Source organism: Lobosporangium transversale (genome assembly GCF_002105155.1).
Source record: "Lobosporangium transversale strain NRRL 3116 chromosome Unknown BCR41scaffold_36, whole genome shotgun sequence".
Lineage (NCBI taxonomy): Eukaryota > Fungi > Mortierellomycota > Mortierellomycetes > Mortierellales > Mortierellaceae > Lobosporangium > Lobosporangium transversale.
The window spans coordinates 396,608-413,763 of record NW_019029014.1 but is presented as its reverse complement, the minus strand read 5'-3'; the positions used below and the strand labels follow the sequence as shown (position 1 = coordinate 413,763).

The following is a 17,156-nucleotide window of genomic DNA, read 5'->3' as shown; positions in this document are numbered from 1 at the left end:
GCTTTGTATTAAATATTACTTCCACAACTAAAACCACAGTTTATCTTTTTTAAACTAACTTATATAATATGGCCCTTCAAAGCCATAGAATATAGACGAAATAAAGCGTTTATATACATATATATATATATGTGTGTGTGTGTGTTGTCTATACCGTGTGAGATGTATCCTAGGTCATCGTATATGCTATAACGGTCTATGTGGATGATGGGGAGAACACGTAAAAGGATCAAAAAGCAACGATAAACCAGCCATTTACAATTTCCAGATATGCGCTTGGTCCGCAATTTTGATATGTAAATGATCTGCAAAGTTTAAATAGGCGTCTTTGGTTCTTAAAAGCTCTTTTGCTTTTGATGCCTCGTTCAACATTGTGTTATACTAATGTGCCGAAGTCTCATTCCTTGAATGAAACTCATAAGAATAGTCTTAATTTCATGCTTTCATCGCTTTGTAATAACAGAGGATGGATCAGTGTTTTTGCACCAACTGCACTGAAAATTTTATTGTCGGAATCCTTTATGCACTGTGGAAACAAATGGCCCATACACTTGCAGTACCCCACTGTTGCTTCATTCCCCCATCACACTGAATAAGCCAACCATTATCAACTGGTTTTGAAGCTATAAGCCAGATATACCCATCTGGCTGTTGGCATGCGCCTCCTCCACCAACCACACGCTCATGAGGCTCACATGAAACAAAGGCAGCTGGGAAGCGGAATGCTCTCTCAGCATGTCCTCGAATGACCGTACCCGTTTGAACGGTTGATGATTTGCGTCATGCCCCGGCTTGGCAAGAAAGAACTTGACCGGTATTATCCACTCCGATTAGGCCGTTCGTAGGGCAATTCTCTCCTATAGTATATTCTTTTTTAACATGAACATATTTTTCAGTCGAGATGTAGCCGCTAGAGATAATATTATCAGCGGAAATGATACTGCCATAGGATTCAATGTTTTCTGAGGAACTGATACTGCCAGAAGAGTGGATATTGCCGAAGGAGCTAATATTGCCGAAGGAGCTAATATTGCCAGAGGAGTGGATATTGCCAGAGGAATTAATGTTGCCAGAAGAATAAATATTGCCAGAGGAATGGATACAGCCGGAGGATTTAATATTGTCAGAAGTGAAGTTACCAGTAACATCTAAATTGCCCTGGATTGTTACAAGTTCCTTGCCCGTATTGGAGAATGGCGATTGAAATGGAGTTGCAATAGTAACAGTGATCACAATTGCTGAGGCAAAGAGATATGTTTTTCGCATTTTACTTTAAAGCGGCTTGCTGGAGCGCAAGAGGACGAGAGAAAGTGGTTTTTTTGTGCAGCTGTTCATTACTCCTATCGTATTTTATATCCAGTCATTTACATACTTCTTCTGTCAACTTCTTTGTCCAGTCACTCATTCCTTTCCTGCTTCGCCATCACTCCCTTTAGCGCCTTTAGAAATCAGTGCTGCATTTCTAAAAAGTAAATAATGTCAATATTTAAGTTAGTGTATGGCGAAGTAGAATTAATAACACTTACCGCCGTCGTCTATTTGAAGTCCATCAGAAATGTACATGTACACAAGTAACGCCTCTCTATGGTTTTCATATGACAGCAACAGAAGCCTCGCCTTCCTGATGTTATCACACCTAAACATGTCGTCACCCGGCGTTTTCAGTTGTTTTATTTGTGGCGTTGTTCAAATAAATATTATAGGTGTAAAAGTTTAGGTCAAGGGGAAGGATTAAAGGCGTTTTGTATTCCGGGAAAACTGTACTATACTATCCTTTATCATGCAAATACATTTCTTGAATACAAGAGATATTTGGAAAATGGGCAAAGCCCAACTATATGGTGCCACTATAACGGCTTTCTAATACCTTCAAGGGATCCCGCTTGCACTTGGGAGCAGATGGTAGGTTGGAAGGGATGTCGCGATTCGTCATTTCTGTACAAACCTTTGATAGAAAGTTATGGCAGCACTTTTTTTTTTTTTTTTTTTTTTTTTTTTTAATATCAACCCACGTGGTCGCAAATGAAGCGGTATCCAACATTGCGACTGTAGTCGCATAGTCATACTGGCACAATACAACATCCTATCCTCGAAGTATACCAGCACCAGGCAGACTTCCCTGGCCCCCTGTGGGCCTGTGGCAGGGGTCTACTCTCTACTAAGCCTGTTGTGCGCAAAGGTTTTCCTTTAGCTGCAGTCATCGAGCATCAAAAATTTACAATTTCCCAGGCGCTCCATAACCGTCAATTCCACTTGATGTTGGTAGCCTGCCGCCATCTGCTGATCTGCATCAACCTGCTCGCCACTGTCCCTGGTGAGAGTCAAAGAACCCACCTCTGCTACGCCTGTGCCTCTCAATACTGTGTCTCTTGGCGCGCGTTTGCTCACGAGATATCCAACGGTAGTGTGACGGCACTCACTTATTTATTTTAATTCTTGTTCGCATGGAAAAGACAGCCTTCAGAAGATCAACTGTTTTGTACCCAAAAAAAAAAAAAAAAAAAAAAAATCAACCCTGCGCCGAGAATTCAGAGAATTGCTCGCTTCTCTCTTTCATACTTTTTTACCCTTTCCTTTACCTACGCGCTCTTTATCCGACTCGGCTGTGCAGTGTAATTTGGCGCTTCCCACTCTTGTCTTTTCTTCCCCCCCCCCCCCCCCCAGGCTCTATCATGACACTTTTTTATCAAAGTTACTACTATTATTATTTTTTATTTTTTAAGGCTCACGAGGACAAATCTATTTGCCTCCAAGTCTGGCTCTCTTCGTAACCACCATGATTTCATAAACCCTGACCGCCGTGATTAATACTCAAAATCCACCTTTTCGACGTGACCTGCTACGCAACGCGGCAAATTATCCGCTATCCATAGTCATCAAAACTTCATTCCACCTAGCCGCTCCATCACGTCCAGTTTAGTTTTCCCAAAGTAGCTGCCCCGGACTCGGTCATCTGCGATCTTGTAGATCTCTCTCACATTCAGTTTCTGCCGTTGTCTCAGAGAAGGAACAAGGAAATCATTGCTACTACGTCTGTACTCCCTAACACAGTTGCGTCCTCCGACGTGTTTGCTCATAGCAGTGATCCCACAAGCCTTTTCCCATTCAACGGTAACTTTACACCGTTTGTTCCAGATTTCTGTATGACTGAATTCTTCTATGGCCATGTTAATTATTCTTGTTGTTGTCTTGAAACCGGCTTTCCAACTCTGAGTAATGGACTTGGGCGTAAGTCCATAGCCCTATCTCTTCCTCACTCTCACTATCGCCGTTCCTATCGCCATGGTGGGTCGTACTTCCCCATACACCATCGATATGCAACTCCAAAGTTTCCAAATGTAGTCCTCCTAAACACCTTGCAATTATAGATACTTGATAATAAGGATAGTCGGACGTCTTGCAGTTTTTTTTTTTTTCGTGTTAACAAGAACCCACAGAGGTGAGGAATTTTATTTCATAATCTCGCTCTAAATTAATGATATCGCCCTCAACTATGAAACAAGTGAAACTCTCAAAGTTCGCACGGTATGGCTGTGGAGCCAATTCGTATCCATGTTTTTCTCTACCAATGTACACCGTGATCGGTACTCGAAGTCCATCCTTCCGATGTGGCCTGTTGCGCCCGTGAAAAGCCGCGGAGGCTGGCGTGCCGACTCTAGCTAAGGACGACTTTTAATTTTTTTTCTATTCGATCAAATCCACTGGCATGTGGACCCAAATCTTGCGGGATTGGTCTGAAATTTCTACTTTGGACTCCGTCAAACTTTGTGATCATCGCTGTCCTAGTCAAGTGGGTGGATGGGGGATGTGCTGCCAGATGTACCGCTGGTTCGGCTGGGTGGAATATATAACTAAGACGTGTGGCCAGCCAGGCGACTTAGGGTAGTGCACCCACGATCTTAGCCTTAGCGGAGAACACTAGGCTGTCTCGAAGAGAAAGTATAAAAACTCAGACAAATCCCTGACCTGGCACATGTTTGCTTCACTTTATATGCCTTAACCAGGACTCGAACCCGGCCCCTAGTCTAGACAGGGGGTGCCCTGACGAGTATACTACTCAGCCATTGGACTCGGATGTCTTGCAGTTATAGACCAATGTTTTCCATTTTCGTGATAGTTCACGAAGATAAGACCTTGTAAATAAGGGATGTTGAAATAGATTTATATATGTTCTAGGAACGTCCATCTCAACAAGAGCTTCTAGTATCGAATGCCCGGTTAGCTCAATCGGTAGAGCGTGAGACTCTTAATCTCAAGGTTGTGGGTTCGACCCCCACATTGGGCGATTCTTTTACTTCTATATTCTGTCACCAGCAAGGGAACTTGTGACCTTCTGATACCTTTTTTTGCACTTGATCAGTCAAACTACAATGGCGAGTCTGTCCAAGGGTATATCTTTTTTCATGGCTGGAAACAGTTGCAACTGTGATTTTACAGTGAAGACAACTGCAACAATTCGTAGATATTAATGTCTCTGTTATATATTGGTAATACCTGGCGTAAAAAGTCGTCTACGCTTTTTATAGAATGAAGTCTTTGCCTTTTGTATACCGTCGGAAGCTTTCTATCCTTTCAGTTCTTTTTGAAATGAGGTTTTATGTGATCATAGGGAATGAGTTTCAAGCCGTATCTTCATTTGTTTCCTTTGAGGCCGAGGCCAGCGCTGATAGGATAAAAAGCTATCTAAACAATTTGAAAGACCACCCACATATATACATTCCATACCTAAACACTGTTACCACGGAGAACGATAAGAACTATAAATTTACACATCAGATCCATTCAGGCTGCTAGGCTTTCAAGTAGCTTTCTCAAATGCAAAGTAATTGGAGGAAACTATAATGAACAAGTGTGTTCTGTCAATCAATATGGGGAGGCGGTAAGAGCAAGGTGCGCATATTATACAGTGTACATCTCTCTTTTAGTAATAAATGACATAAATCTACGTGTAACTTCATAAAGTATATTTGTTTATAGAACGGTCGTGCACGGAGCAATTTCGCGTGGAACTGAGGATTCAGAACTATACCGACTACAATGTTTCTGCTTTTTATTTCCTTTTCGATATAAATATACTATTTGTCTCTTTCTTTCTTGCTCTCTAGATATTCACCACTCAGCTATGCCATGTTCATTCAACTGACAAGGCTTCTCCAACTTCATCAATCTCAACTCATCTTTGGGTTTTTCCTCATATTCTTTGGTCTCCTCCAAATTTACTTGTATTCACAAGGTTAGTTCAATTAATATTTCTTCCTTTTCCTTTTTTTTTTTTTTTTTTTTTTTTTTTTTTTAAAAAAAAAAAAAAAGAAGAGATAAACGAATAAAATATTTGTTCTTGCCCTCGTACCATGTCATTCATTTTTTTTTTTTTTTTTTTTAAAAAAAAAACTGCTCTTCAGAAAGACCACAGTCTCGACGAATACGATTCAATGCTGTAGAGGCAAGTCTGGAATCTCGTCGACCTTTACAGGTGCCAATCACAATCGTCACTGCCGTGAGTGCGAACCATGCCTGTGCACTCGAAGCGTTTTTGTATGATCTCAATACCACATTCGCTCAATTAAACACATCCATTCAGGAAGACATCAGGTTAAAGGAACAACGTATCACTAGAGGAGCTTCCTATGTGGAGTCAAGTCTCGACCTTGAAGACATCCGTCCAAAAATAAAAGCAAAAGGAAAAGCGAAAGAAAAGGCAAAAGAAAAAAGCCCAAATCCAAATTCAAAGCAAAAGATTAATCATTCAAACACCATCAGCAAGGAGAAAAACAAAGAGAAAAGCTCTTTCGGCATGGATGTAGATCTGGATGGACTCGATAATGACAAATCAAGGACGGCAGATCAACTGGAATTTGCCCTACAAAATGACATAGACCAGAATACTGACAGTAAAGAGCTATACAAAGAAGATTGGCTCAATAGCGGTGATGGTGGTGGTAGTGAAATTAAGCAGAGTACTGGGTACGAAATTCGACCTCGTATTGTTGTCTATAATATGGGAATGGGTCCAACCAAGCGAAAAAAGAGACGGTTCAAGGCATTGATCGAGGCTGGGCTTATAGATGAGGTAATTGATTTTGAGTTTAATAATTACCCTTCATTCTGGCAACTGGACGCCGAGACAAGAGGCCAATACGGATGGAAAGTTGGTATGATTGAGGAGATCAGTCAAAGAATCTTGACAACAGCCTCAGCTTCAGCACCCAAGAATCAGCCAGCACCACCAGTAATAGCAGTAGCAGCAAATCCAGGTTCAGCTTCAGTACCAGTTTCAACTCCAAATCCCAAGTTAGAGATGCAGGGCCTATCAGACATATCGGACAAGACCTACCCGGGGTCACCTACTATTACTATTCAGCCTCAAAATTATGAACCCAAGATTGTGCTATGGCTCGATTCTGGTAATAGAATCAGCGTAGCTTTCCTACGCTGGTTGCCGACCTTTTTAAAACGGTACGGACTGTGGACTCCTGAATCGCAGGGTACCATGCGTGACTGGACCCATCAAGGCCTTCTACAATATTATCATGATTCATGGCGCAGCTTTGCAGAAAACGAAACAAACTGTAACGGGGCCGTCGTTGCGTTTGATGTTCACAATACCACTATCAGAGATGGAATTATGAAGGAATGGGTCAACTGTGCTAGGACAAAGGAGTGTATCGCGCCTGAAGGGTCCTCACGTGAGAACCATCGACAGGATCAAGCAGCTTTGACATACTTGGTCAAGACAATGGGGTATGGCGACGAGGTCTGCCATGGGTTTCCAAACGTTTTTGGCGTCCAGGTGAACCAAGACCGGTTTTGCAAAGAGGACATTGCTTCCAATTCCTTCCGCGTTTTTTCTAACTGACCCGTTCAAAACAGAAAGGCAATTATTTTTTTACTTTTTTATTTTTTATATATCAAAAACCAAAAAACGAACATAAATAAAAAGAAGTAACAATGATCAATATTTTAACAATGCAGAATTATATGTTATGAATGCTAATGACAAGTACACTGGTGTCTATTTTCCCCTATGACCTGTTGTTGTTGGCCCTCTTTTCTGCTGTCACTGCCATTTCAACAAGGAGATCGAATTCGCCTGAGCGCTGACACATGCCTCGGAAAATACCCTCGTCACGAATCAAGTTCCAGGGTGTATCGAACTGTACAACTTGACCATGATCCATAACTAGGACCTTGTCAAAGTCAATGATAGTCCTCAACCGATGTGCAATCGTTAAAAGAGTCGACCCTTTAAATTCTTCACGGATGGTGGCCTGGATACGCGCATCCGTCTCATGATCCACAGAGGCCGTAGCCTCATCCAAGATGATGATCTTACTCTGCTTCAGCAATGCACGTGCCAAACCAATCAACTGACGCTGGCCTTGTGAAAAGTTATTGCCGTTCTCATGAACCTCGCTGTCTAAATTACCAAAGGTGTTGGGCGCCGTACCATCCTCTGAGACCAAGTGTACACGCTTCAATGTGGCCCAGAGCGCTGCATCGTCGTGCTCGTTAAATGGATCCAGATTTGTACGAATTGTTCCAATAAATAAGACAGGATCCTGAGGAATAATAGTCAAGGATGATCTGAGGTCGTGGACACCGAGTGTAGAGATATCGATACCATCTACAGTGATCTTGCCTGATGTCATCTCCATGAAACGGAAGAATGCAACCGCCAATGTTGACTTTCCTGCACCAGTCCGCCCAACAATGCCGACCTTTTCTCTCGGGTTTACATGGAAAGAGACATCGCGAATGACAGGTGGATCATCAGGAGAGTATTGCATTACCAAATTCTCGACCATGATCTCACCATTGTTAGGCCATCCTGGCGGAGGACGTGAGCCCTCAATGATAGCTGGAGGCTCTTGGGGCAAGTCCATGTATTCACGCACACGCTCCACAGAGTTCATGTTCATTTCATTATTAGAATACAAACGAACTAACCAGAGAACATGGTCAGTGAAGGTAAGTGAATATGTGAGGGAGAGACCAGCAGCGCCAGGGTCGAGGTTATCGCGGTTGACGACGATCAAAAGCCCTGCAAAGAATGAGACCAGGGCGCTAAGAATGTCTACGCGGATGGAGAGCCAACGGTTACAGACCCAGAGATAGAAGAAAGGACGGTTGTGGTCATCCAGCAGCTCGAGATTCTCATGCTGAAAGCGCTTCTCTTGACCATAGGCACGGATCGTAGCAACTCCTGAGAGAGACTCGCCAAAATGAGAGAAAATAGGAGATTTTGTGATGGATTCAATGCGCTTCAATTCGCGTGATGAACGAAGATATAGAGTGGCCATGATTACAAACAAGATTGAGATCAAGAATGCAGGGAACAAGAACTGAGGTGTCACATAGGTAATGACAATGACAACAGTCAGTGTCCCCAGGAGATCAAACATCAAGTTAGAGGCGATTGGGGCGACTTCCTGATCCACGGTCTCAATATCCTTGGTAAATCGGTTCATGATGCGACCCAAAGGAGTCGTGTCGAAGAAACGGACAGGTGAGTTCAAAATCTGCGACAGAAGCCGGCGATGAATCGACCTTGAAGCATCCAATGATCCTTTGTACTGAACGGCTTGGCGGCACATGATCGTGACAATATACAAAGCCGAAAGTAAGGCATAAATTCCTAGGTAATAGTTCAGGTCACCGAGCTCCTTGGAGGGCTTGTATGCGAGCGTTGAGAATTCAGTTGAAGAGTCAGAAGTCTGATAACTCAAAGCACTCATTGGGCTCATAGGTTGACGATTGTCAAAGATTTCTTGACGACAGATACGGATGGGGTTGTTGCCAAAGTAGTTGTGGTCTCCGCGGTACTGGCAGGCAAACGACATCAAAAGACTCGAGGCATTGGTGGCAATGCTTGATGTTGAAGTCGCATACGAAGGAGTAGAGGCGATTGCAAAAGATGCACTCGAGTACGGATCATTATCGTCTTGACGCTCTGAGGCACCAGCCCAGAAACGAAGCCAAGTGTCAGCTGCAACTTGGAAGATTTGCATAAAAATAAATGCTCCCAAAAGGAAAATCCAGTATGGGACACCTCCCATCGAACCAAAATAAAGTTTGTAGACGCTCCAGGATACAGAACCATCCGTTTTTTCTTCGTCTTCCATCAGCTTCTTCTTTTCCTTGATAGGGATGGTCGAATCTGTTGAAGAGTCGTCACTGTTAGGGCTCCTCTTCTTTCCAGCTGCAGTCAATGTGGCAGATGAAGAGGCAACAGGAGTATGTGAACCGATTTCATCTTCAACCTCTTCGATTCCTGCGACTGTTCGGTCATCTGTAGTGTGATCCTCAATAATTTGTTCCTCATTGTATATCTCATCGCCTAGAACCCCAGCCTCAAGTACCTGATTGGGTGTACCATTAGCGACTACAACACCATTCTTGAGAACAACAACATGAGCAGCACCACGTAACGTCAAGGAAACTGCATGGGTGACCAAGATCCGTGTTCGACCCTGCATCAAAGGACCCATCAAGCATTTAGCAAAAAGCCATTTCGCCGTGTGTGCATCGACAGCAGATAGACAATCATCTAACAGAATATGGCCTGCTGTCGAGTAGATAGCGCGAGCAAGGGCAATGCGCTGCTTTTGGCCACCTGACAGTGTGATGCCACGCTCACCAATCTCAGTTTGATCACCATGTTCCAGAATCTCAAAGTCACGCTGAAGGGCGCACATCTCAATGACCTGATCATACCGACGCTGATCGAATGGTGTTCCAAACAAGATATTGTTGCGCACAGTGTTATTCTGGAGCCATGCTTGTTGGGCAACATAGGCAATTCCGTTTGTCAGTCCAGTAACAGGGTTGATATCATGAGAATCACGACGAGGCAAAAAAGCCTGCCCCTTGACGGGATTGATCTCTCCAAGTAAAGAGAGCAACAATGATGTTTTCCCGCTTCCAGTGGGTCCAGTAATCACGGATAATTCGCCGACTGGGAATTCAAGGTTCAGGTCTTTGAGTTCGAAATGATGGCCACTAACGTTCTGGCCCCCTTCGCGCGCAGCATCAGCAGCGTCTTGATCTGCCTTGCTAGCGTACGAGAAAGTGGCGTTCTTGAATCCGATAATAGGGTCTGTGGGCAAATTTTTGCGAGGCTTGGCATTGGCGTTAGCGTAGACCAATACTTCTTCTTCATCCAAGAAACGATCAATACGGGCAGCGGAGACCTTGGCACGCAAACACTGAGACAGCATTTCAGGAAAGGCGTCCATGGGCGCGCGGAGCACGTTAAAGAGCGCCAAAGCCGGAAAGGCGACACTCGACGTTAAGGTATTACCAGCGATTTTAGTATAGACAAAGAAAGTGGTAATGGTGACAACGACAGGTGTTCCAAACCACAATGCAGTGCCGAAAATCCACCAGGTGAAGCGCAGGCGAAGTTTGTACAGCTCGAGCTCACGAGCTTTATCAACCTTACCATAAAAGTTGCGTTCCCATGAGAAGAACTTGATGATGCGAATGGCTTGCAAAAGCTCGTTCATGAGCTCTGCACGCTTATCAGTAGCTTTCATGAGCTCATCCTGAATGGTTTCGACCTTATTAGTCAAATACAAGTTGAAAGGAATGAAGCATGCCATGGTCACAACTCCCGTTAATGCAGGCCAACCAAGGATACGATACAAGAACGTGATGGCAAGAGCAATTTGAAGAGGAAGGATATACAAGTCTTGAAGGTAAGCACTAGCATTCGAGATTTCCGAGGTGTCCTATATATACAGATAAACATTTGGCAATAAAAAAATTAATATTAGGGCCGCATTCATCAAGATCCCGAATATTTCTACGCCTGGAGAAAAGATGAATGGAATCTTACATTGGAGATCATATTGTTGATTGCACCATGGGTAAACATTTCATTCTCTTCGTCTTCATTGTCAGAATCATGATTCTCCCCCTTCTGAGTCTGTCCGGCACGATCCTTACGGCGTAGAGCTTTTGCATAAACCTCACCCACGATAATCGAACGAAGCTGCATTGAGATACGGCGGCCATGCCAAAGCATCTGAGATTGAGCGACTGTTCCAAGAGCCATTCCGAAAAACATGCCAAAGACATAAATATATCCCCATTCTGTAGAAATTTCCTTATTATCCACAAAATTGAGGATACGCTCCAAAGCAAAAGGACCAACGAATGTCAGGACTCCCCATGCAACAGCCCATACTGCCTGAACGGAGATGCGCCTCCTAAAGTTGATGATCAGACGCACAATAAACGCATGGTTTTTACGAGTAGCAAGAATTGACTGACGGAAGTGATGAATCACAGCAGAAGAATAGTCGCTCAGACGGAAGTCCCAGATATCTTCGTTATTGAGCACCTGTTTGTATCCAAGTGCAATCAGCGGGTCGGCCCAAGAGAAGAAGGCAAGAGCAGAGATGGAAGCGTAGGTCTCAGGACAGGGAACACGTTCACCAGGCTTGGGTACCAAAGTACGAGCAGACTTGCTGGATGTAAGAGCGAGCACCACAAGGACAATAGCATTTGCAAAATAGATCGAGGCCAAGATCAGCTCAATTTGAGATGTCTTGTGGATAATCTGAGTGCGGAACCTGAAGAATGCAATAGGTAGGTTGACGATGAAGAAGGCCGAAAAGTGAGGAGTCAAGGAAATCAACGGGTTGAGAGGGCGCAGTAGGTGGATGACTGTGAGAGTGAAGACATATACCTATGTGGACATAGTAGGCGTCATGGTGGACTGGTTAAAGAAAAAGTCTGTGGCATATAGCATTTACTTTCAGTTAGGCCTCTGCAACCAGTTCTGCGTCCAATGGATTAGATAGTCCATGAGAGATGAAGGAACAATGGTAGCATTGGCCGTCATATGCATCTATTCGGTTCTACTGATCCTGTCTTTTTAATATAAATTTGGAAATTTTTTTCCATCGATGTCATCTCTGATCGAAGCAGACTGTTTGCCATGGTATCCATGTTACCAATATTATCGAAATAATCCCGACAAAGTATGATTATACGAAAAAGGGTAGATACATACCCAAACTAGCATCGAGATCAGCGGTGCGATGTAAAGATAAGTTTCCTTATCCTCATTTGATCGACTAATTAACCAGACGACAGAGACGGCGAGAGAAACCGCCGAGGCTAATGTCTTGACAGCATCACGTCCAGATATATGACGTCCAGAGGCAACCTGGCCAAGATGAACGCTTGAATCTGTAGAGTTGAGGGGGTTGATTTGGTTTAAATGTTCCTGGTCATCCAGATCTGCCTCTGGTCCAGCAATTGTGTCGTCCTGACCCGAGATAGGAAGATAGCCGGAGTGATCTCCTGAATGATTCCTGCGCGCTTGCTTGTAGATCGCGGTGCCAATAAAGATCACCAAAGAGCTGATGGCGAACAACAGGGGGATACCAGCATCAAGAACGCTATTGAGAATCAGCACAGGAACAATGTTTCACAGAAATGATTAGCTGAGCCAGCAAATAAAGTATGATTAAGAAGAAAATACTCTGATCTTCTATAGATTTCCGAGAAAACATTAGGTGATGGGAAAAACCTTGTTTTGGGTTGAAGTTGAAAAAGTGTTGTCACCCATGCCTATGTTGACTCGGAGGTTCCCCTCGATGATGCATTCAATCACAAGAGTGCAATCTGATAGGAAGAGGCCGAAAGTAAGAACGGCGCCTGCTCTTCTCAATCCCTCCTTTCTTTTTTCCCTTTCAAAAAGACTCTTAGAGCATTGACAAATAGATCCTGCGACATTCATCTTTAATGATGCACACTCCATGATGAGCATCATTTTCCCCCCAATTGATTATGACATGAAAAGATCTTCTTGGTGTCTTTGCTTACCTTTGGTGGAAACATGGCGTAAAGTCATTGTCCATCCATGGTGTCTAAAGAAAGTCATGCCCGAAATAAAAACAAGAAAAAGAATCCGAGTTTAGTTGTGGGGTAAGGTGGTAGTACATTCAGAACAGCAGTTACGCCAATAAACAATTGACATACAGATGGTTCGTTTCTACATAGCCTGGCAATAGAGCCTGGAACAAGTGACATTTAGGATCACTAAACGAGTGAGGTTGACAGGGGAATGAGAGAGTGAAGGAAGAGAGAGGAAGGAAGGAAGAGGGTAAAGTGAAGTAGTTCGTTACTCTCTGTCTAGTGCACAAGTGCAGATTAGGGTAAGAGTATAAGAGAATGAGAGAGGAGGTTAGAAGACAAAGAAAATCAACATAAAGAAAAAGAAAGAAAGAAAGAAAAAGAAATTGAGACAATGGTTTGAGAAGGACTATTTAAATCTTTTCGAATCACACCAAATCAGGGCAAGTTCCCGCCCTTTTATTTCTTTCATTTCCCTTTTCTTGCTGGGAAAATCAACAAAAAAAAAAGCTGGATCAATGGAGCTCATATAGAGAAAAATAGAAATAGTTGGATCAATGGAGCCAAAATGTTTTGTTTTTTCTCTCTAAACTGCGGCGCTTGATTTGGTATCAATTCAAATAAAGGTTTGTTGACATGTCATGCTATTTAATGCTTAAATGTATCAAATGGCTGCATTACTAATTTTCACAATTGTGTTTGTTGGAAGACAAGGGGGATTCATGTGTTTGTCTGAGCTAATTGAATCGACGGCGCATGATCCTTTGTTATTCCGACAGCCAGGAGTGGCCAGATTGGTGGCGTGTCTCATCAAACCTACTAGACTGTACGCCTATAGTTGACGTATTGGCATGCTAACTGGCGGAAAAAAGGAGGATGATCACTTCCTTTTTATAATACCACGCGGCAATTGTGGTATTTTCATTTCCGCTCTAGAACTCGGATATTCCAGTGTTACATTGACTCGCCTATAAGAAAAATATGGCACACGATCATCATGTAGACGTTAATGCAGTGTGGCTGTGTGTTTACTCCACGTGACAGCGCGCCTTTATTTTATTTTACTTTATTTTATTTTTTTTTTCTTTTGTCCTGCCCTCTTTACCAGCACACATCATTCCCCTCCATTATCCTCGGTCTTTTTCATTCATTACATAAATTTGTTGCTTATTATTGCTATTTGCTTATGCATCGCTTTCACTAAAGGCTCACAAGCTTGTACTTTTTATGTATGTCGCTTCCTTACTTTGATTCGCTTTCAAAAACATTAAGAGAAAAATACAAAACGCATCGTGGCGTACCTGAGTCTGTGCACTGCTTCTTCCTTTTGTTCTTGACTCAATTTTAACATAAGAACCTCAACAACAATACCACACTTCCAAGCAGCCAAAAAAAAAAAAAGAAAGAATTCTCCTCTATTTGCTAGTTTCCACTTTGCTTTATTTTTTATTTTTTATTTTTGCAATTGTAAACGTTATTCGTTGTACGATGACACTCGATTCAAACAAACCTAAGCTGGGACCATGTAACAAAGAGCGACGCGTTGAATTAGTCAAGGATGTCTACCATAGTACGCCTTGCATCGATGAGACTGCATTCAAAGGGTCAGGGCGTACTTCGGACGCGTCTAGGTTAGGGTTTAGTAAATATGCACATAATCCATGCTTTCTTTTGTTTTAATTAGCATTAAAGCCTAACATGTAGCTGTCACATTAGACGTCGAGACGGTGGAGATCAAATTAAAATATCAGAACTTTTCAAGAAAAGGCATCAGGATACTCTATTCAAACCAAACAAAAAGGCGAAGACATTCTTGGAGTTGAGGTGTGTGCACAGTCTATGTACTGAATTGCAAATAATACAAATAGATTGTGTGGTTTATCTTGCATCCCACACTTTACGTCTTACACCTTACACTACCTTTATTTCATTTCATTTTATTTTGTTTAATTTTATTTTCTCGACCGTTCTATTAGTAACGTGAAATCGGTAAATCACTTTTCTCAAAGCGCTCGTATCCTTCACCAACGCGCCAAATCACCGCCATCCGATAATGTAGAACACACAGAACCTTCTGAGCCTCGTCAACAGCCCCAACTTAACCGTCCAACACTCGGCCTTCGTCCAGAATCCACTGCTAAGGACGGACGATCGCATTCAGACCCTCCTCCTGTATCTCCATTTCTTGCTCGACTAAGGGCTGTAGGATCAGAGAGCTCGAATGATCAAGATAAATCAAAGTTGATGCCACCACCTCTGGGCCGTGCCCGTACATTTGCAGGGGCATTAGGCAAAGGGTACTTGAGACCATCTTCCCTAACCCTGAGGCCATCGCCTTTCCTAGCCTTGGATTCAGTGCATAAATCGTCGAACAGAACTCTGTCATTGTCTTCAAAATACAATCACATTGCTGGCAAACGATTGGATCAACCACAAAATACATTGAGGCAAGCGATTTTAAATACGTCCTTTACTACAAAAAAACCACTACAATCGTCTTTATCCCAGCCACACAACAACACTACTGTATGTACTTCAAAGGATATTTCAGCAGATAAACAGAGCTATAAAGGAAAACTTGGCATAACCGGCAATCATAGCGGCAGCAATTCTAATCCCAAGGACCTGGATTCCTCGGCCATCTCAGCGAAGAAGAGCTGTGCAGCAAATATAAATCCCATACCGCTGCCACTCTCAACCAGAAGAATGGCTCCTTACAGTCTCATTACTCGGGATCGAAGATCTTCCACCACCAGTGAACGAACAAGCCTTTCGCAGCCTATTCCCGATACCATGCCCTTCAGTTTCTCAGATTCTGAGAACCATGAAGGCACTCATGAACAGAATACACTTACTAGTCTGAGCTCTTCGAAATCGAGATCAATCGAACCGGCAACATCTAACCCACTCATGTCATCAACGTCAAGTGTAGTAAATACAGCTGCATTAATACCAACTGCAGTTTGCACTTCAGCAAGAGCAACACGACCAGGCTTGCTACGTCGTCACCAAACAATGATTTCTAATAGAGACGAGTTTATGAGAACCCTCGAACCGAGTAGATCATCCAGATTGTCGAATACAACCTTAACAAGGGTCGGCAAAAAATCATTAGTTTTTGCGCCAGATGGTTATGTCCCTGACCCATCACGAGAAGATTGCCAAATCCTGCCTTGTGCCGACTTCATATCCAAACCCGAAGACACCACTAAACGAATTACACCTCAAACAGTATGTTATTAATAGCAATTGAGCTGAGTTGGTTGCAATCTATCTATCTCTATTCACTCCTTGGTTTGCCCTGAAAATTCGATTTTGAGTCTTTTATTTTTTTTTATTTTTTTTTTATTTTTGCTTATACGTCTGATCTGTTTTTATTTTAGCTCGTTGATGTTTTGGATGGTAAATACAAGGACAAATATGACCTACTCTACATTGTTGATTGCCGATTTCCATATGAATTTGAGGGTGGACATATCAAGTCAGCAGTCAATGTGAACACAACAGACAAGCTTGAGGAGTTATTACTCCAGCCAGCCATTACCGACAAGCGTGTGCTTTTGATTTTCCACTGTGAATTTTCTTGTGAACGCGGCCCTCGCATGTAAGTTATAAAGGAGGCTATTGTTGAGACGTATGAATCGCAGGCATATTGAAGAGCTACGCAGTAGGAACATGTTAATAGCCCATAATGAGGACTGCCATTTACCTTTTTTTTTTTTTTTTTTTTTTTTTTTTTTTAAAAAAAAAAAAATAGGGCTCGTCATCTTCGCAATCAAGACCGTGAGGCGAATGCTATGCATTACCCCGCAGTTTTTTATCCTGAAGTGTATGTGATGCAAGGCGGCTATTCTGGCTTCTTCAAGGAGAATAAGTCATACTGTTGGCCCGAAGCCTACGTTGAGATGAACAATATGAAACACTCCAAGGAATTTGAGCAGCAAATGCGTGTCTTTAGCCGTGAATTTTCACGGACAGCCTCAAAGGGATTTCTTGGGACAGAAATTAAAAAGTTTTAGACAGACAAGTAGACAGGTAGAAACGTAAGTGGGAATAAGATGTGGGTCCGTACGGCACACCCATGGGATGTTTATCCATTTTCTAATGTAAAGAGCATGCGCCAGGTACATATCTATCATGTACTATTGCCACTAATTTCTACCGCTAACTTTTAGCGTGTTAATTTAGTTAGTAATTTTAGTTAGTTATTTTTACTAGTCTTAGTCTATGCTACACATGGCAATGCGTTCTGTGAAATATGCCTTTTATTGAGGATTTAGGCACGAACC

At 42.7% G+C, this 17,156-nt stretch overlaps 4 protein-coding genes and 1 non-coding gene across 5 annotated transcripts; 3 read left to right on the top strand and 2 right to left on the bottom strand.

Annotated features, from left to right (window-relative positions):
- Positions 1–519: 519 nt before the first annotated feature.
- BCR41DRAFT_411020 (hypothetical protein) lies at positions 520–1,266 on the bottom strand (the record flags this gene model as incomplete). The annotated part of the gene is made up of 2 exons (XM_022029443.1): positions 520–740; positions 813–1,266. The coding sequence occupies 2 exons, from the start codon at positions 1,264–1,266 to the stop codon at positions 520–522; spliced, it is 675 nt and encodes a 224-aa protein (XP_021878634.1).
- Positions 1,267–4,212: 2,946 nt separating this feature from the next.
- On the top strand, positions 4,213–4,285 carry BCR41DRAFT_t119. Its single transcript has one exon. It is a non-coding gene; the product is annotated as a tRNA-Lys (tRNA).
- Positions 4,286–5,794: 1,509 nt separating this feature from the next.
- On the top strand, positions 5,795–6,856 carry BCR41DRAFT_399115 (hypothetical protein; the record flags this gene model as incomplete). Its single annotated transcript, XM_022029022.1, has 1 exon — positions 5,795–6,856. One exon carries the CDS (start codon positions 5,795–5,797, stop codon positions 6,854–6,856), a length of 1,062 nt encoding a protein of 353 aa, XP_021878633.1.
- Positions 6,857–6,946: 90 nt separating this feature from the next.
- On the bottom strand, positions 6,947–13,217 carry BCR41DRAFT_424416 (hypothetical protein). Its single transcript, XM_022030425.1, has 5 exons — positions 12,994–13,217; positions 12,838–12,881; positions 12,020–12,410; positions 10,838–11,692; positions 6,947–10,730 (listed from the first exon to the last, which is right to left on the bottom strand). Exons 1-5 carry the CDS (start codon positions 13,042–13,044, stop codon positions 7,023–7,025), a joined length of 5,049 nt encoding a protein of 1,682 aa, XP_021878632.1. The 5' UTR covers positions 13,045–13,217; the 3' UTR covers positions 6,947–7,022.
- A 3,039-nt stretch (positions 13,218–16,256) lies between these two features.
- On the top strand, positions 16,257–16,751 carry BCR41DRAFT_295886 (Rhodanese-like domain-containing protein; the record flags this gene model as incomplete). The annotated part of the gene is made up of 2 exons (XM_022020422.1): positions 16,257–16,471; positions 16,625–16,751. Coding segments are annotated over 2 exons (342 nt in total), but the record flags the coding sequence as incomplete, so codon positions are not given.
- Positions 16,752–17,156: the final 405 nt, after the last annotated feature.

Bases quoted from the DNA above. Each gene is read 5' to 3' on its own strand.
- BCR41DRAFT_424416 (XM_022030425.1), bottom strand. From the start codon at position 13,044: ATGTCACTTGTTCCAGGCTCTATTGCCAGGCTATGTAGAAACGAACCA. The intron at 12,882-12,993 runs GTATGTCAATTG...GACTTTCTTTAG, and splicing joins TATGTAGAAACGAACCATCT to ACACCATGGATGGACAATGA. The intron at 11,693-12,019 runs GTATGTATCTAC...ATGTCCACATAG, and splicing joins TGATCTCGATGCTAGTTTGG to GTATATGTCTTCACTCTCAC.